General features: G+C 37.5%; 1 protein-coding gene across 9 annotated transcripts in view; it reads right to left on the bottom strand.

Annotated features, from left to right (window-relative positions):
• The window catches only part of Mia2 (MIA SH3 domain ER export factor 2), a 106,108-nt gene that overhangs the window by 65,268 nt on the left and 20,130 nt on the right, over positions 1-20,710 (bottom strand). For 3 of the 9 annotated variants that reach the window (XM_027929478.3, XM_027929482.2, XM_027929480.2), the window contains exons 1-4: positions 11,379-11,482; positions 5,257-5,385; positions 848-869; positions 644-732 (exon numbers count right to left, since the gene is read on the bottom strand). In XM_027929478.3, the coding sequence (XP_027785279.1) occupies positions 644-732; positions 848-869; positions 5,257-5,385; positions 11,379-11,405 (267 nt within the window). In that variant the 5' untranslated portion in view covers positions 11,406-11,482. Of the gene's footprint in view, positions 1-643; positions 733-847; positions 870-5,256; positions 5,386-9,369; positions 9,626-11,378; positions 11,483-20,554; positions 20,656-20,710 lie in introns of those variants that run through there. The other 6 variants (XM_027929477.3, XM_027929481.2, XM_027929476.2 and 3 more) reach the window with 4 other exon arrangements.

The following is a 20,710-nucleotide window of genomic DNA, read 5'->3' as shown; positions in this document are numbered from 1 at the left end:
CCTTTAAAAAACATAAAAAAGACCTGAAAAGACAAATTCACAAAAAGAATATCAAAATGGCCAAAAAAATATATAAAAATGCACTCACTCTCATTAGGCAGAGAAATACAAATTCAATCAACAGTAAGAAAACACTATACACCTAATGGCCAAAATTAATATGATGGGTTAAGCACTAAAGTTGAGGAACAACAGAACTCTCATACTTTGCAAATAGAGCATTACTAATCTTAAATTTACATAGAAGTAGATACACTGAAAAACAGAAAGTTCCATGAGTGGCACATGCCTATAATCCCAGTGATTTAGTAGGCTGAAGCAGGAGGATTGCAAGTTCAAAGCCAGCAAATTATCAAGAACCTGTCTCAAAATAAAAAGGACTAAGGATGTGGTTCAATAGTAAAGCACCCCTAAGTTCAGTCCCCAGTATCAAAAAAGAAAGTCAGTACTATGACTCTAGCATAAATGTTATTTTCAGGGCTGGGGATGTGGCTCAAGCGGTAGCGCGCCCGCCTGGCATGCGTGCGGCACGGGTTCGATCCTCAGCACCACATACAAACAAAGATGTTGTGTCCACTGAAAACTAAAGGAAATAAATATTAAAAAAAATAAAAATAAATGTTATTTTCAAAAAATGTCTTACCTCTTTTTGAACAAGGCTAATTTTTTCAAGTAGTTCACATTTTTCTTTAATTAGTCCAGAAAGTTTTAGAGCAAGCTTTTTTTCTCTTCCTTTAAAAAAAAACAAAAAAATAAAGGTCAATATTATTATGAATGAATTATTTAATATAAGTTTTTAAATTATACTCAACAAATGATGGGATCTAAAATAGAAAAATTAGCTTACCCATGTAAAGCCGGCTTCTAACCTGAAACAAATTTTTAACAAAAATCACATTAAAACAAGCATACTTTCAAGTAAATCTAATTTATTTAATTTCTACTCCCAACTTAAAAATAACAGTTTTCTTGCCTTACTATAAACATGAGTTAGCCAAAAGAGTTCTACTTCCAATGAAAAAAAAAATGCTACATATTAAAGTCTCCCTAATTAAAGAAACCACAAACCAATTTTTTTTTTTTTTTCTTTTTGGAAAAAGCTTTTTCTCTCTTGAATAATGAGAAAGCAGCACTCTTAGGGCTGAGGTAACATAACCAAGTAGAAAAGACAAAAAGGAACTTAGGTCACCTACAGAACATGTATAGACATAAAATGAAAAGAGACAATTTAAAAGACAAGGTTTGGCAGAATGGATACAGATGAAGAAATTAGGGAATGAAACATCAGATTGAAGAACCTTCTCAAAAGGTAACCAAATCCCAAGACTGGGGTTATAGCTCAGTGATGGAGTGCTCACCTAACACATGTGAAGCACTGGGTTCAATCCTCAGTACCACATAAAGAATAAATAAATAAATAAAAAGGTATTCTGTCCACCTACAATTTAAAAAAAAGTAACAGAATCCCATAAAAAAATAGAAAAATGGAAGTTAAAAAATATGAAGTCAGGCCGGGCACAATGGTGCCTGCCCTATAATCCCAGCAGCTTGAGAGGCTGAGGCAGAAGAATTGAGAGTTCAAAACCAGCCTCAGCAACTTAGTGAGGCCCTAAGTAACTTAGTGAGCTACTGTCCCAAATAATAAAGAGAAAGGGCTGAGGATGTAGCTCAGTAGTAAATTGCCCCTGGGTTAAATCCCCAGTACCAGAAAAAAAAAAGAAAGACATTAAAACACATCTTGAAAGAAGTGTTCAAAGATGACAAAAATTATTTCTAGAAGACCCAGCAAAAAATATGTCAATTAACAGTAATCATATACTATAATATCTGTCATTTTCTTAATCATGGAAAAGAGGTGAATAAAAAGTTGAAAACAAAAAATGGGGAGAGAACAACCCACAATAAAAAATTAAAAAATAAATAAATAAATAAATGGGGAGAGAGAGAGAGAGAGAGAGAGAGAGAGAGATACTGCTTATAAATCCAAGATAAAAACATAGATTATATCAACATGATAAAGATTGGAAAGTAAAAAAGGACACCCTGGATACAAGAATGTGCTGAGGTTCTTGTCTTCCAGGCAGAAAGATCTACTTATCAAAGTGAAAAGAATTTAAAAGAAACATACAAAAAGTAGAACACATTAATAAATTAAAATGGAAGAAACTCCAAATTCATCCATAATCGATAATCATAATATGTGTACATAGACTACACTCAACAGTGAAAAAGAGGATTGCCAGATTAGATATTAATATATATATACAAAATATACATTAAATAGAGACCATGGAAAGGCTGAAAAATATGAGGATGAGAAAAGACATCAAGTATCACTCAAAGTTAGTATGGCTCTCTTAACATTGGATATAAGAGGTCTTAAAAGTATCATTAGAGTGATAGAAGGTCACTAGATACTGCCAGGTTTCAATTTACCAAGAAGATACAGTAATTCTAAACATGTATACACCTAACAAAATATCCTCAAAATATGCAAAACAAGAATGAACAGAAAAACAGAACGTGATAAATCCATCATAACAATGGAATGCAGTACACTTTTCTTCATTTTTGATTAATGTAGGAAACAAAGAAAAACAAAAAAATGTAATTCATGAACAATACAATCAATCAATTAACATTCACAATCTAATGTGTGGAAACAATGATGTGCATGCATCTACTTTCAACAATATTCAATGGAATAGAATGCATTAAAAATTCTCATATACATGAATTTTAATATGTGGAACCAGACATACAGAATCCCTAACCTAAAAAATTAACTCAAGACAGATCAAGGGCCAGGCGCAGTGGCGTATGCCTGTAATCCTAGTAGCTCAGAACACTGAGGCAGGAGGATTTCAAGTTCAAAGCTAGCCTCAGCCTCAGCAAAAGCAAGGTGCAAAGCAATTCAGTGAGATCCTAAGTAAAAATCACAAAATAGGGCTAGGGATTTGGCTCAGTGGCCAAGTGCCCCTGAGTTCAATCCCCGGTACCCCCCAAACAAACAAACAAACAAAAGATAGATCAAGGATTTCAGTGTTAAAAGCAAAACTTTAAAAGTGAGAATTTCTGTATATCATAAAAAAATTAAAAGAAAAGGAAAAGATATTTCATACTGGGACATTTGCAATACACATAATAAAGATAGCAACAAAAATATATAATGAAGGCTGTGGACGTGGCTCAGTAGTAGGGTGTCTGCCTGACATGCAAGAAGCCCTAGGTTCAATCCCTAGCACCACAAATAAGTAAATAAAGATACACAACAGTGATTCCTGCTTTGTTACAGGCACATGTGAGTAAATAACCAAAAACAAACTTAAAAAAAAAAAAGACGACAACTATATAATGAAATAGGAAAAAACAAACTACTCAAAAAAATCTTGGCAAAAGACAAAGATTTTCAAGAACAACAAATATATACAGCTAATAAATGTACTGGGAGAGATCGTGAGGAAATTCAAATCAAGGCCATGATAAGATCCATTTTATAGCCACTCAAATGATAAAAATCAAGAACTACCACAGTAAGTGTTGGACAGAACATGGATCAAATGGATCTGTAGGGTTTCTTATATAGCACTGGGAGAAGTATAAAGCAATACAGATAATATAGAAAAGAATTTGACATTACCTTTTAAAAGTAAAATTTCCATATGCTTTATAATCTAATAATCTCATACTTACATATATTCCCAAGAAAACTCTTACAAATATACAACAAGAGATGTAAATTAATAATAAACACACGGGGCTGGGGATGTGTCTCAAGTGGTCGCGCTCGCCTAGCATGCGTGCGGCCCGGGTTCGATTCTCAGCACCACATACAAAGATGTTGTGCCCGCCAATAACTAAAAAATAAATATTAAAATTCTCTCTTTCAAAAAAAAAAAATAATAATAATAATAATAAACACAGCAGTACTGTTTATAATAGAAAAAGCCTGGGAAATAACCCAAATGTCCAGGGCCATAAAAGTACAGATAAAACTATAATATATATATATATATATTTTTTTTTTTTTTTTAATATTTATTTTTTAGTTGTAGTTGTACACAATACCTTTTTTTATTTTTATGTGGTGCTGAGGGTCGAACCCAGGGCCTCACCCAGGGCCTCACCCATGCTAGGCAAGCGCTCTACCGTTAAGCCACAACCCCAGCCCAAAACTATAATATATTTTTTATAATGTGATATTCTACAGAAATAGTAAATAATAGTGAATCTTTTTTTTTTTTTGGTACTGGGGATGGAAACCAGGAGCACTTACCACTGAGCTACATCCCCAGCCCTTTGTATTTTGAGACAGGGTCTCACTAAGTTGCTGAGGCTGGCCTTGAACTTCAATCCTCCTGCCTCAGACTCCGGAGTTGCTGGGAATATAGGCATGCACCACTGCATGCAGCATGGTATGATGAATCTTAACATTCAAAATATGGATGTATCTTAACAACATAAGGTCAAAAACAAAGCTCAAAAGATGACATATGGCATGATATCAAGTAAAATTATAATCTATACTTTTAAAGGATATAATATGATGTCCCCAAAATTTTTAAAGGTGGGGAGTGAAATGAGGGAGGATTACCTAAATGTAAGTCACAATGTTTTGTTTTTGTTTTTGTTTTTGTTTTTTTAAGAGAGAGAGAGAGAGAAATTTTAATATTTATTTTTCAGTTTTCGGCGGACACAACATCTTTGTTTGTATGTGGTGTTGAGGATCGAACCCCGGGCCGCACGCATGCCAAGCAAGCACGCTACTGCTTGAGCCACATCCCCAGCCCGACAATGTTTTTTATTCCAAGTTAAGTGATACATTCACAGATGTTGGAGAAGGCGGGGAGAGAAAAAGAATAAATAAATAAAGGTAGGGGTTTAATATTAGTGTATAATACTTCTATAAAGAAATTCTTTAAAATTTTTATACATGAGGCTGGGGTTGTGGCTCAGAGGTAGAGCACTTGCCTAGCATGTGTGAGGCACTGGGTTTGATCCTCAGCACCAAATAAAGATAAAATAAAGGCATTGTGTCCACCTACAACTAAAAAAATAATTTTTTTTAAATAAACAAAATAAAATATTTATACAAAAAAAAGTTCCTCTGAATACATAGTTTCTGTTAGCCACATATTAACATGTGTTACCACCAAACTACAGCCTGTTTCCTTAAAAAAACAAATGTTTCTCATACCACTTGTTCAGACTCTAGTCAGAATGAACATTTTCTCTTAGTATATACTGCTTACTTACAGATTTAAAACTTCTCCACAAAAACAAGAAAATAGCTAAAAATCCAATAGCTGCACATATCACCAACTCCCACGGAAGGCCATAAGGATTAGGGCCTGGTCTCATATCTTCAGGCAATGCTTCCACAACCTTCAAGAAAAAAAAAAAAATTAAGTCCATAAACCTGCATTTTTGACAATAATTACTGATTACAAATATAGGTTCAAATGCATGTGTTCAACTCTATTAATATCCTTTTCACAAAATGGGCTCCCAGAGTAACACCAAACAGAAGATATCCAAAAACATTTTTCTGGCAACTTTCAACCATTATCACCCAAGTGATGAAGAAAAGCATCACAGTGAGATGCAAAGATTTTCAAACTGGAGGGCAACAGAAATGCCTCAGACCTTTCAAGGATGAGAAATAGCAGCTGGAAAGGCAAAGAAAGAAGTTGAATGACAGATTCAGATGTTCCTTCCCTCATTTCATCCAGCTTAGGTTTTACCTGGTGAATACGCTGGATTCCACAAACTGAACATGCAAGTTTAAAAAAGCACTTTATTTTCAGTAGCATCCAAAAAAATAAGATATTAGAACTAAATTCAACAAAAGAAGCTCACATTGAAAACTACAAAGCATTGTTGAAAGAAACTGAGATCTAAATAATGGAAAAATACCCTCTGTCTGTGGACTGGAAGACTTTATGTCAAAGACAGCAATACTTCCCAAAGTGATTTACAGATTCAAAGCAATCCCTATGTAAACTCCAACATCCTCTTTTTTGCAGAAATGGACCAGCTGATCATAAAATTCATTTAGCAATGCAAGAAACCCCAAACATCCAAAATAATACTGATAAAGAAAAATAATATTGGCAGACTCATACTTCCCTATTCCAAAAATGTATTACAAAACTATAATAATTAAGATGATGTCAGAAAAATTTTAAAAGACAATATAATAACATAACTATGTAATACATAGACCAAAGGAACAGAAATTAGAGTACAAAAATAAACCCTTAAATTCACAGCCAATTATTTTCAACAGCAATATCAAAACAAATCAATGTGGAAAGAACAGTTCTTTCAACTAATCATACTAGGATAAATCAATATTCAAACGCCAAGGAATGAATCTGGACTCAGACTTTATACATAAAAATTAATTCAAAATGGATCAAAGATCTTAATGTGAAAGCTAAAACTCTTCGAAGGAAGCATAGGTGTTAATCTTTGTGACTTGTTTTAAGCAATGGTTTCTTAGATATGACACCAAAACACAAGCAATCAAAGAAAAAATAAACAAGTTGAACTTAATCAAAATTTAAAATTTTAGTGCTTCAAAGAATACCATCAAGAAAAGACAATACACAGAATAAGAGAAAATATTTGCAAATCATGTATCTGAGAAGGGACTAGTACCTAAATAAATAAAGAACTCTTTCATGTATGTATTATATGTCAAAATACATTCTGCTGTCATGTATGACTAAAAAAGAATTTTAAAAAAATATATATTTAAAAAAGAACTCTTATGACTTAATAAAAACACAAATCATTTGTTTAAATAGACTAAAGACAGATATTTCTCTAAAGAAAATATATACAAATAGCCAATAAGCACATGTAAAGATGTTCAATGTCATTATTTATTAGGGAATGCAAATCAAAGCCACAAGATACCACTGTATACTCCCCAGAGTAGCTATTTAAACACACACACATAAAAATGTTAAGAGTACAGAAAATTGGAACTCAAACTGCTCATGGGGATGTAAAAAGATGTAGCCTCTGTGGAATACAGTTTAACAGTTGCTCAAAGTCAAATGTGCCATGCACATGTCTATAATCCCATCAACTCAGGAAGCTGAGGCAAGAGGATCACAAGTTCAAGCCAGCCTCAGTGATTTAGCAAGACTCTAAGCAACTTAGTGAGACTCTGTCTCAAGATAAAAAATAAAAAGGATGTAGCTCAATGGTAAATTGTCCCTGGGTTAAACCCCCAGTACCTCCCACTTCCTAAAAAATAATGCTTTAAAAAAACTAGAAAGAAAATTAAAATGAAAGCAATGTTGTGACTTCCTAACACCCAGGCCAGTGTGGTAAGAGTTGTGTCATTTAGCAAAAAAAAATCATATGGATGGCCAAGTGTGGTGGCACACACCTGTAATCCCAGTGACTTGGGAAGCTGAGGCAGGAGGATTTTGAGTTCAAAGCCAGCCTCTGCAAATTAGGGAGGCACTGAGCAACTTAGCAAGACCCTGTCTCAAAATAAAACATAAAAAGGGCTAGGGATGTGGCTCACTGGTTAAGTACCACTGAGTTCAATCCCTGGGGGGAAAAAAAAAGATGATCATCAGAGAAGAAAATCCTGCAGAACCTGACAGCCTCTCTCCATGTCTCTCTCCATTGGAGTCTTGTTTAAAAAAAAAAAAAAAAAAAGTATTGATTATTGTTGTTCTTAATGAAGAAAGAGAAATATGTACAATCTGAAATTATCTCTCCTCCACAACTTCCTTATAAACCCCATCTTAGTAAATGAGTTAAACTGCCATAGCCAAAAACCTAGGAGTCATTTTAGGTTTCTTCTCTCTTTCCATCTAATCAAATCTAATCAGTAACCATATAATCCATAACCATTTTAACTTTTAGCTTCTAAATATCTCCCCATTCAGTACCCTGTTCTCTTATCCCTACCATTGTCACTTCTTCCTTAAAGCCTGTTTTGAGTTTTGTTTCACTGACATCTAACCTACATGCTACTATCAGGAAGCTATGTAAAGTCGAAACACTGAAAAGCCCTCAACAGCTCTCCAGCACCTTACAGTAGCACTTGGAACCTACTTATTTCCAGTAAGCATCATTGCACATCATGCCCTGAGTCCACTTTATACTCTAAGTAATACAGTCCTACTTCTCTGCACACACCTGGCTGTTTTATGCCTCCTCTACTTTAACTATCTGCACAGCCTGGAAAGACTTTACTAACCAATTAAGAAAATGTTATCTTTCGCACCCCTCACTTTGTATGTACGCTTCAGTAAGCACTTCATCAGTTTCTACTTTGGACTAATTTTTTTGTCTTCTCTCCTTTAACAGACAGCATGTTGCTAAGGACCAGAAGTATGTATTAGCCCATTTAGAACCTCCATACAGCTGACCTTGTCATTCATGAGTGTATGCTAAATACACTAAGGCTGAATAAATGAACGAAAAGCATGGCAACAATACTTTTAATTCACATAGGAAGAAAACAATCATAATTGCCTCAAGATTTTAAAAAGTCTTTTTTAAGGGGCTGGGGTTGTGGCTCAGGGTTGAGCACTTGCCTAGCACATGTGAGGCCCTAGGTTCGATCCTCAGCATCACATAAAAATAAAGGTATTGTGTCCAACTACAACTAATATATATATATATATATATATATATATATATATATATATATATATATATATTAAAGTCTTTTTAAAAACGTAATGCAGTTTTTTTGAAACAGAGCGACATAAATGCTCCTAAACATGACAACAAAAACACTTACGGACACTTAAGGAGAAAAACCTGATTACAAAGTGAACCTGAAAAAAAGTAAATTTTAACTGAGAATTTACTATGCTTAGACCTTTTACGTTAAGACACAGACAAGCAAAGAACAATCTCGCTTTATGGCAAAGCACCTCAAATGGGCATTCTATATTGAAAGACCGCAGAATCAGAATCCCAACTCCCGCGCAAGACAACGAGAAGTTTCATCACTAAATATAAAACTCATTTCAGAGGATCGTTCCCCAAGGTTCTCACAGTCGGAAGAATCACGTGTCAGTAATCCCTATTCAAAACAAATAACAAAACAGAACAGCTAATTCATTTGGGGAGTAGGGGTTAACGGTAACTACCCCTTTGCAAAGTCCAGCAGGGCGAATGCGTTCGTCACCTTCCTGATCTCCAGGTCCCCTGCTACTATACAAAACCCTTCCAAGCACCCTGACCCGACTACCGCCGGAGGCAGGATAGATCTGGCCTCAGAACCCCAGACAAGCGAGGCGCCAACCCCAACGCCAAAGTCAGGGGCTGCGCTCCCCGGCGGCCCCGCTATGCCAGGGCCACGTAACCACGATCGCGCCCACTCACCCTGCGTACTTCTTCTAGGACCAGCCTCCAGTACCACTGAGGGGCAGCCCTGGGCCCCTCCATCACGCCAACGTTGCTTTGGCTGTTGCTGCCGCAACGACGGCCTGCCCAGCCACGCCAAAAGAGGCGGCGGACACTCGGCGTTCGGTCGGGAACCCGAACCTGCACCCGGCGACGGAGCAGACCACTGCGAGCCGGCTGCGGGGGAAGCCGCGGGCACGGGATCCAGGCCTCTTGCGCTCACGCTGCCTGCGGGGGTAGCCTGGTCCCCTTCGCTAAGCCGTGCATTCTGAAACAGAGCAGGTTCAAGCCCCTCCCACTCCAGCCCACGGCGCCTCCTCGACATGCCACCCACCCCTCAGTTTGGTTTCGGCCAGGCTGCGGCGGAGAGGCGGGGAGGCGCGGACCGCGGTAAACTTCCCCTTCTTCCTCGCGCGATGTTGGTAGACGTGTCCTGGTAGTTAGCTCTTAAAGGGACCGGCGCTCTACCTGGGGAAGGCAAGAGCCTTGGAAGTCAAGGGATCTGGGATTCGATCTCAGGCTCTGCGCTGGGGTGCAGGCCGCACAGGCCTGAAGACCAGGGCTGTGGCAAGGCTCTGGCTTCAGTTGCTGTGGCGGCAACTTCTCTCAGAGGCTTTTGGCGCAGCCCGGCGTGAGCGCGGCGCGCCCCCTCGACCCAGGGTCCGGGGCCAACCCCAGCCCTCTCCTCCACTAGAGCCATCTGCACCCCACACAAGCCCTTAAGGCGTCGTACCCCGGGGGACCCAGCTGGCCCAAGGAAACCTGCCGCCTCCTGCATTCCTGTCAGAAAATGGCCTGCAGTACTCGGCCAGGGTGCATTGCCAACCGTGTCTGGACTTTGGACTTTGGGCAGGAAAGCGTCTCGGGTCAGCAGTGGTCTGATCTGGGTTTAACCTCTCCTACACAAGAAAACATCTATAGGCTCTCCTTTGCCCTATGGAGGATGCCAGGGGTTTGTCACTTCTCTCAGTGATCTAGGCGCTGGCAGATGTATCTGACTAAATCCAACCCGTGTAGACTTTGGCCCAAGACATGTTGTTTTCATCTGAGTAGAAGAGCTAAAAGTAGCAACTTGCCCTCTAAATTTAGGATCCTATTTTTAGGGAGGTTGAATAAAGTGCCCAGAGATGGATTTGTTTGTAGTAGGCAATTTAGGTTAATAGGTGTAAATAATACATAGGTCTAATACATATGGAGACCTAACATAGGTCTCCATACCAGTATCATCTCATCAAATTCTGCCTAACTCAAGTCTGCAGGGAAGCAACTGAAAAAGGAGCAGATACTTCTACCTGAACAAATCTCCCAAGAAAACACAATAGATGAACAAAATCTTAGAACCTTAGTAAAATTTCCCAGTGTAAACTCTTGTAGAAATTTTTTAAAAAGTCAAAGTTAACTGAATGTGATTTTCAAGAACTAAAATGTGGCCTAGTTTTCCAGAACTCAAATTGCTCTTTCCTTTCCCACATCATCCTGGGGAGTTTCAAGAACTTCTAGTATCAGAGAGTAGCAGAAATTGCTTAATAATTATTTTTAAGGTGTTACAAACCTTCCATACATGTTGTGTAGTGTGTATGGAAATTAAATTATGTGAGTAGCTTGTCAGAACAGAAACATCATATAAATTTATCTTCAGAATTTCAAAGACTCTTAGAACAATGTATTTCTCAATTAGAACATTGTATTACTCCATTAAAATTCTTTAATGAGTCTGGACATTTTCAGAGGCTCCAGAACATTTCCAACTTTAAGGACTTATAAATAATAATAATCCCTTTGTGCTCCCTAAATTAGTCTGTGCCCATTTCCAATTTTCAATAATTAACCATTCCAAATAGTAAAAACAGACTAGGGACAAAAGAGTAAGTAAAATTCTAAAAAATAGAAAAAAAAATCTAATCTTCTTCCATACCAAAAACACGTAAATCTTAGCAAACTCAATACAGAATTCCAAACCCAATTTCTTTTCTGTATGTTTAACTTACCTCTTCCTCCAGATCATTCAATTCCATTCCTTAAATGGCTCATGTTAAGATAACCTTAGATGTAAATAAAGTTCTTCTAAGCACCTCATATCCTGGAGAAAGATTTCAGATTCTAATACATCCTGTACCCTTCTGTTTCCACACTGACCGATCCTGTTTTGACACTTGTGTGGTAAAGGGGTGCTATAGGTGGAGTTGTGACTACCAACCTATAATTCAATTTAATGGACCTCACAGCATATACTTTTTTTTCTTAAATATCACACATATTATTACCATCTTAAAACCTACAATTTGAAAGAAAAATTCTAATTTTACTAAGAACTAAATTCTATAGTCTATTTATGAAGGGTATATATTTTCTATCATGTAAAAGATATTCAAAAATTGTTCTCCATAAGTAGCTATGGGCTTATATATGACCTGCATTAAAGGAAATGGGCAACAAATATTTAATGTGCGTAACACCTACTAGGAAGTATCCAAAACCACTGGTAACTTCCATTCCCCTGATGAGGGGCCCTGACAATGGCTGTAAGTGCTAGTTACTCCCTCTTAATTAAACAGGCAGTGTCACAGGACATAAGATCTAGGCCTTTGGAAGAAAATCAAATAAAATTTTTGATCCACCTTGTCGTTCTCTGTACTAGTGATGTAAGAGTTTTTCTAAGAAGAGTGAATCAGAAGCTACCTGTTGAACAAGAGCTGGGTCATTTCCATTGTTTCTTTTAACTATAAATCTAGATTGTTATTTAGGAGTACATAAATGTTAGAACTCTCATAGGTTCCTCATTTATAAAATAAAGGTAAAAAGTAGTGTTTATTGCTATTACCTGAACAATACAAAGAAAGTATGTTCTATACAAAATCTACCTGAAACTACCAGCAAATTAAAACAATTGCGTAAACATTTAGGCAAGAAGAAAAGAACCCTTTCACTTAAATTTAACTGTAAAATAACTCAAATTTTCCACTTATTGCAGCTATTCAAATCTATATTATGGTTGCTTAATAGATGCATTCAGATTTTTAGATTTCTAGATCTGACAGGAACTCTTCAGTAGATTTAGTGTAAAGATTATAAATTTAGGGCTGGGAATGTGGCTCAAGCCTTAGCGCACTCGCCTGGCATGCATGCGGCCTGGGTTGGATCCTCAGCACCACAAACTGTCGAAGATGTTGTGTCCGCCGAGAACAAAAAAATAGATATTAAAAAAAAAAAAATCTCTCTCTCTTAAAAAAATATTGAAAAAAAGAAAAAAAAAGATTATAAACTTAAAGCCATATGGAAGCCAAACAGTTGAAATAAATGTAGGAAGAGTACATATCTACATAAGTAAGCAGTACTGCTTGAGCTTTATTGCTGTATTAAGAACAGGCCACGGTATAAAAATGTGGCTAGTGAGCCAAATACAATTCACAGAATATTTAGTCTGACTTGTATGGTATTTTCTTTCTTCAAATATTTGCCAGCATTACAAATTGGGATTTAAAAAATAAAAAACAGGGGCTGGGATTGTGGCTCACCGATAGAGCACTTGCCTAGCATGGGCAGGACCCCGGGCTGAGGATATAGCTAGGTGATAAGGCATTCCTGAGTCCAGTCCCCAGTGTATTGGAGAGGGATTGGTGGATAGTGGGAGCCATGTTCTCTCTCACTTCTGAACTTTTAAAAATACTCCTTCTCAGCTGGGTGTGGTGGTGAAGCCAGATTTAAAGTTAGGTAGTCAGTGTAGTTAGGTAAATCGGGTCTAATATTGAGTGAAATCTAAAATGGAGACCATGCGGAGAATGACTCAAGGAAAACACAGGACAACTCATGGAATGTTAATGAAGTCCCGAAAAGGCCCTAGGCCAAAGTCCACCTCAAAGAAATGTTAATGAACAGCCCCCAGCAAAAAGGTGCTGACTCAGAAGTCCTTCCTGACCAGATTACTTCTTTGGCCCACCTGTGTCCCACCCCTCGGGCCTTCCAACCTACATTCTACATTCCATCACCAAAACTATAAAAAGGGGAAACAACCGCACTTCCACGGATTCCACCTCTTGGGTCCCCTTCTTCCTCCGGGAGAAGTCTTTTCTGCTGTCCTTTAATAAACTTCTAATTTCTACTCTGACCTTGCCTCAGCGTGCTTCTTTGGTGTTATTCTTCAACATTGGGGAAGCAAGGACTTGTCACCAGTCAACAGCGGTAACAGTGGCACATGCCTGTAATCCCCAGCGGCTCCAGAGGCTGAGGCACGAAGATTGTGAGTTCAAAGCTGGCCCCAACAAAAAGTGAGGCACTAAGCAATTCATTGAGAATAGACTCTAAATAAAATTTAAAATAGGGCTAGGGATGTAGCTCAGTAGTCCGGTGCCCCTGAGTTCAATCCTAGATATCCCCACTCCCCAAATAATACTCCTTTCTCAACCTAGAATGCCCATCTTTTCAAATTTGGCTAACTCTACTCTTCATTCAAGATCAGCTCAAATGATCTATTTTGAGATACCTTCCTAGTCTCCTCCTTCCTACCTTCTCTACCTACTAATCCCTATCAATCTACTAGGTAGGTAGGTAGGTAGATAATTAGATAGCACACTATGGCTATTACAACACTGTATTATTGCTTTCCTTACCTGTGTCCTCTAACTAGAATGAATTCTTTGAACACAACTACTGTTAAATTTCTTCTTATAAATGAGATGATAAAAATGCTTCCTAAATTATATACAATACTAAGATTTGTAATAAATAAAAAAAGGGAACAGAATTTGAGATATTAGTTACAGGTTGGTGAAATTTTAAGATATTAGTTGCTTTTATACTCTCATTTTATAACATGTGGAGGTCACAACTATCATTTGGATAATAATAATGTGCTTAAAATTATTTTTAGTTAGTACTGTTTCTGATTTAACTCATTTAGTGTAATTTCCCATAATTTGAAAAAAAGAAAGGGAGGAAAAAAAGTCAAGATCAGCAAAGCTTAAGAAATGTTTTTTAAAAATCCTTAATAGCATCTTTGCAACAAAACCGTTAAATAAAGAGGACTCTTACATGTAATATTTTATGGAAAAATAGACATTATAAAGTTTATATAAGAAAGATTCACTAAAACATATTTCAAATTGAAACTAAAGAAACAGTTCAAAATATTAACAAAATATAAAGCTGGTTCTTTGAAAAAATAAATAAAGTTGACAAACCTTTAGCCACTCTAATGAAAAGAAGGAGAGATAAAATTCAAATTACTAAAATTTGTGATGAAAAAGGAAATATCACAACAGACATGATTGAAATACAGAAGACAGAAACTATTTTGAAAATTTATACCCAGTAAAATAGAAAACCTCGAAGACACTGACAAATTTCTAAAGGCATATGATCAACCCAAACTGAATCAAGAGGATATACGCAATTTAAACAGATCAATTTCAAGCAAAGAAATAGAAGATGCCATCAAAAGCCTACCAACCAAGAAAAGCCCAGGACCAGAAGGATTCATAGCTGAGTTCTATAAGACCTACAAGGAAGAACTAATACCAATACTCTTCAAATTATTCCGTGAAATAGAAAAGGAAGGAACACTTCCAAACTCATTCTACGAAGCCAGTATCATCCTGATACTGAAACCTGGCAGAGACACATCAAGGAAAGAAAATTTCAGACCAATATCCCTGATGAATATTGACACAAAAAATATCAATAAAATTCTGGCAAATTGCATACAAAAACATATTTTAAAAAATAGTGCACTATGATCAAGTGGGGTTCATTCCAGAGATGCAAGTTTGGTTCAATATAAGGAAATCAATAGATGTAATTCATCACATCAGTAGACTTAAAGATAAGAATCAAATGATTATATCAATTGATGCAGAGAAAGCATTTGACAAAATATAGCACCTTTTCATGTGCAAAACACTAGAAAAACTAGGGATAGTAGGAACATACCTCAACATTGTAAAAGGTATCTATGCTAAACCCAAGGCCAACATCATTCTAAATGAAGAAAAATTGGAAGCATTCCCTCTAAAAACTGAAACAATACAGGAAATCCTCTTTCACCACTTCAATTCAACATAATCCTTGAAACTCTAGACAGAGCAATTAAACAGATGAAGGATATTAAAGGGATACAAATGGGGAAAGAAGAACTCAAACTATCATTATTTGCTGACAACACGATTCTATACTTAGAGGATCCAAAAAACTCCACCAGAAATCTTCTAAAATTAATGAATTCAGCAAAGTAGGCAGGATATAAAATCAATACCTATAAATCAAATGCATTTCTATACATTTGTGGATGAATCCTCTGAAAGAAAAATCCTCTGAAAACTACCCCATTCACAATAGCCTTAAAAAAAAAATTAGGGGCTGGGATTATGGCTCAGTGGTAGAGTGCTTGCCTCACATGTGTGAGGCTCTGGGGTCAATTCTCAGCACCACATGTAAATAAATGAATAAAATAAAGGTCCATCAACACTAAAAATTTTTTTAAAAATTGGGGAATCAACTTAACAAAAAAGGTGAAAGACCTCTATAATGAAAACTGCAGAACACTAAAGAAAGATTTTGAAGAAGACCTTAGAAATGGAAAAATCTCCCATGCTCTTGGATAGGTAAAATTAATATTATCAAAATGGCCATACTACCCAAAGTGCTATACAGATTCAATGTGATTCCAATTAAAATCCCAATGTCATTCCTTATAGAAATAGAAAAAGCAATCATGAAATTCATTTGGAAAAATAAGAGACCCAGAATAGACAAAGCAATCCTTAGCAAGAAGAGTGAAGCAGGAGGCATCATAATACCAGACCTTAAACTATACTACAAAGCTATAGTAACAAAATGGCATGGTATTGGCACCAAAATAGACATGTAGACCAATGGTACATAATAGAAGACACAGAGTCATACCCACATAAATACAGATATCTCCATATCTCATACTAGATAAAGGCACCAAAAAATGTTAATCCCAAAAGAAATGTTAATGAACAGCTGCAGCAGATTTGAAGATAGCCCATTCCAAAGAAGTGTTAATGAGGGGCTGGGGATGTGGCTCATGCAGTAGCACTCTTGCCTGGCATGCATAAGTAAACTGGAGGCTACAAAAGAGATTCTTAGGCAGGAATGCCTGATAACTATCAAAAGGAACTGCCAGAGTAGAGCTATTTCTAACCTACACTGGTAGGCTTAGTGTTTGCTAGAATGGTTATCCAGCCCTAAGTAACAGAATTAAAGATTTCTCTATTAGACATAGAGGTCATACTAGTAAAAGAATTTTGCAAGATCAGATGACATTAAATTATTAAACTGTATCTCAAGGGGAAGGACATCTGTAACCCTAAAAGTTAAATGTTGTGTTTACATCCCTGACAATTCTGGCAATGTGACAAATATCCTTAAAGATTGACATGCTCAGATAGAAGCCATGTCCTCACCAACTTTGTCATGGGAACAATATCTTAGCTCCTGATTCTCTGGTACTGTTATGCTCGAATTCGGGACCCCAAAAAGACCACCAGAGACCAAGATCAATGTAAGCAGCAAAGAGGTGTTTATTGCGAGCTAGCTCGGTCCTCCGCATGCACACACAGCAACTGTTGACACTAAGAGGCCCTGAGCCCAGGGTTTGCAGCAGTTTTATTCATTCTTTGGAGAAGGCAGGGACTTCACATACATCATAGCATCTCTTAGCAAATCATCACACACCACAGGAAAATCAAATAACAACTCTAAAACATGATTAGCACATTCACTGGTGGGAACAAGTTGGGTAGGGGTGATTGGTCAGTACAAAAGGGGTATTCATTTGAATTGATTGTTTAAGCCAAGAGGGGTGTACAGTGATGCACTATATGGTTTCCCAACATGTTATCAATCACCATAAACTACTGGGAGGGTCATCTGGCATCCCAGGTATTTCCCTGTCTCATGCTGATTGGTGGCTGCTAGAGGGTTGCTATGGATCCCCACCTAGCCTGACTGAGTCAGGGACACCTGGCACAGCAGATCTCTCCTGTTATTTGTAGATAAACAACTTAGCAGGGTGGGAATGTGCCTAGGAGTGCTCTGTGGGTCTTTCCAAGGACAAAGGTGATGTCCCTTCCATGGACAGGCTTTGCTTTGAGGCAGAGGCTGGTTTTTCATTACTAGAAATGTTGAACATTTTTTCATATATTTGTTGATAGAATGCATATCTTCTTCTGATAAGTTTCTATTCAGCTCCTTAACCCATTTATTGATTTGGTTGTTTTTTTTTTTTGGTGTTAAGTTTTTTGGATTCTTTATATATCATGGAGATTAGTGTTCTATGTGACTTGTGTGTGGCAAAAATTTGCTCCCCAAATGTAGGCTGTGTTTTTTTGTTGTTGTTGTTTTGTTTTTTGCTGAGAAGAATCTTTTTAGTTTGAGTACATCCCATTTATCAATTCTTGATTTTTTTTCTTGTGCTTTAGGAGTCTTGTTAAGGGAGTTGGGGCCTAATCTGACGTGATGAAGATTTGGGCCTACTTTTTCCTATATTAGGTGCAGGGTCTCCTAGGTCCTTGATCCACTTTGAGTTGAGTTTTGTGCATGGTGATGTTACCACTGTTGCTTCCCTAGTATTGAAGTATAACACCAGAGAAGCACGCCGAGGCAAGTTTAGAGTGGAAATAGAAGTTTATTAAAGGATAGCAGAAAAGACTTCTCCAGGAGGAAGAAGGGGACCCAAGAGGTTGAATCCATGGAAATGCAGTTGTTTCCTGTTGTTTCCCCTTTTTATAGTTCTTTTAGTGGTGGAATGTAGGTGGGAAGGCCCGAGGGGTGGGAAACAGGTGGGTCAAAGAAGTAATCTGGGCAGGAAGGACTTCATTAACACTTCTTTGGGATAGTCTATCTTCAAATCTGCTGGGGCTGTTCATTAACATTTCTTTGGGATGGACTTTGGGCCTAGGGCTTTTCTCCGGACTTCATTAACATTTCAAGAGTTGTCCTGCATTTCTCAGCAATTCATTCTCAGCATGCCCTCCAGGTACATTCCCACCCTGCTAAGTTGTTTATCTACAAATAACAGGAGAGATCTGCTGTGCCAGGTGTCCCTGACTCAGTCAGGCTAGGTGGGGATCCATAGCAACCCCCTAGCAGCCACCAATCAGCATGAGACAGGGAAATACCTGGGATGCCAGATGACCCTTCCAGTAGTTTATGGTGGTTGATAACGTGTTGGGAAACCATGTAGTTCAGCATGTACACCCCTCTTGGCTTAAACCAATCAGTTCAAATAAATCCCCCTCTTGTAGTAACCAATCACCTCTACCCAACTTGTTCCCACTAGTGAATGTGCTAATCATGTTTTAGAGTTGTTATTTGATTTTCCCGCGGTGTGTGATGATTTGCTAAGAGATGCTATGATGTATGTGAAGTCCCTGCCTTCCCCAAAGAGTGTATAAAACTGCTGTAAACCCTGGGCTCGGGCTTCTCAGCGTCACCAGTTGCTGTGTGTGCACGCAGAGGACCAAGCTAGCTCTCAATAAACACCTCTTTGCTGTTTACATCGATCTTGGTCTCTGGTGGTCTTTTGGGGGGTCCCGAATTCGAGCATAACAGTAATTAGAGAAATGCAAATCAAAACTACTCTAAGATTTCATCTCACACCAATCAGAATGGCAGTTATCAAGAATACAGACAACAATAAATGTTGGTGAGGATGTGAGGGAAAGGCATACTCATACATTGCTGGTTGGACTGCAAATTGGTGCAACCACTCTGGAAAGCAGCATGGAGATTCCATAGAAAACTTGGAATGGAACCACCATTTGACCCAGCTATACCACTCCTTGGTCTATATCCAAAGGACTTAAAATCACCATACTATAGTAACACAGCCACATTAATGTTCATAACAACTCAATTTACCATAGCTAAACTGTGGAAGCAACCTAAATGCCCTTCAATAGATGAATGGATAAACAAACTGTGAGAAAGATAGATAGATAGATAGATAGATAGATAGATAGATAGATAGATAGATAGATCTATATATATATATATATATATATATATATATATATATATATATATATATATATATATATAAAGGATAAAAGAAACTGAAGTTAAAGACCAGGCATTGTAAAGCTTCTAAGCTGCAAAGCCTGAGTTAAAATGTAAAAGACCAGGTATTGTTAAGTTCCTATGCTACACTCAAAACCTGAAATTCCTGTAGCTGTTAGGACAATTCACGGGACTGCCCAGTAGATATTCCCCCTGACCATTTAGTTGTTAAATAACCTGGGCCCTGTGCAGTTTGGCACGTAGGCATTCAGGGCCCAAACCAATCAGTTTGAATATAACCCCCTTCTTAGGACTGACCTATCACCCCCACCCGACCTGTTCCTGCCAATGGATGTACTAATCATGTTTAAGAATTGTTGTTTGATTCTCCCGCGGTGTATGGTGATTTGTTAAAGGAGACTGTGATGTATGTAAAGTCCCTGCCTTCCCTAAAAAGAGTGTACTTAAACACTGCTCAACCCCTGCTCAGGGCTCTGGGCTGCTCTCCCTCCTTGAGTGAGCACAGAGCCCCAGCATGCTGGATCTGCAATAAACCCCCTTTTGCTGTTGCATGAGTCAGTCTCTTGGTGGTCTCTTCCTCCGCGTTCACCGGTCCCTTACAATATATGTATGTATGTACACACATATGCATACACACAAAGGAATATTACTCAGCATTAAAACAATCAAATAATTATGGTATTTGCAGGTAAATGGATGGAGTTGGAGAATATCATGCTAAATGAAGTAAATCAATCCCAACAACCAAAGGTCAAATGTTCTCTCTGATAAGTAGATGCTGATACAGAATGGGAGGAGGACATGGGAAGAATGGAGGAACTTTGGGCAAAGGAGAGAGAGGGAAGGGATGGAACATGGGGGCAGGAAAGATGGTGGAATGAGATGGACATCATTTCCCTAGGTACATGTGTGACTGGACTTATGCTGTGACACTACAATGTGTACAACCAGAGAAATGAAGAGTTTTGCTGCAATTGTGTATAATAAATCAAAATGCATTCTGCTGTCATTTTTACCTAATTAAAATAATTTTAAAAAAGAAAGATTGAAAAAACATTTTGAAGCTGCTCTAATATTTAGTAAAATAGTAAATTATTTTGAAAGATTTAAAAGGCCAACTTACCCTTTCTGTAAGAATTATAACCAGTGAAAGTGCAGAATTCATGAACTCATAAACATTAATTTGAAATATGTATTTCAGAATCTGAAACTCAGTAGCATTTTCTGTGGAGTTATAAATAAATATATTAATATTTGACATATAACTGCTGATCCTAAT

The sequence above is a fragment of the Marmota flaviventris genome, chromosome 2 (assembly GCF_047511675.1).
Source record: "Marmota flaviventris isolate mMarFla1 chromosome 2, mMarFla1.hap1, whole genome shotgun sequence".
NCBI classification, from domain to species: Eukaryota; Metazoa; Chordata; class Mammalia; order Rodentia; family Sciuridae; genus Marmota; species Marmota flaviventris.
Note: the sequence above shows the minus strand (reverse complement) of the source record. Positions and strands in the feature narration are given on the sequence as shown.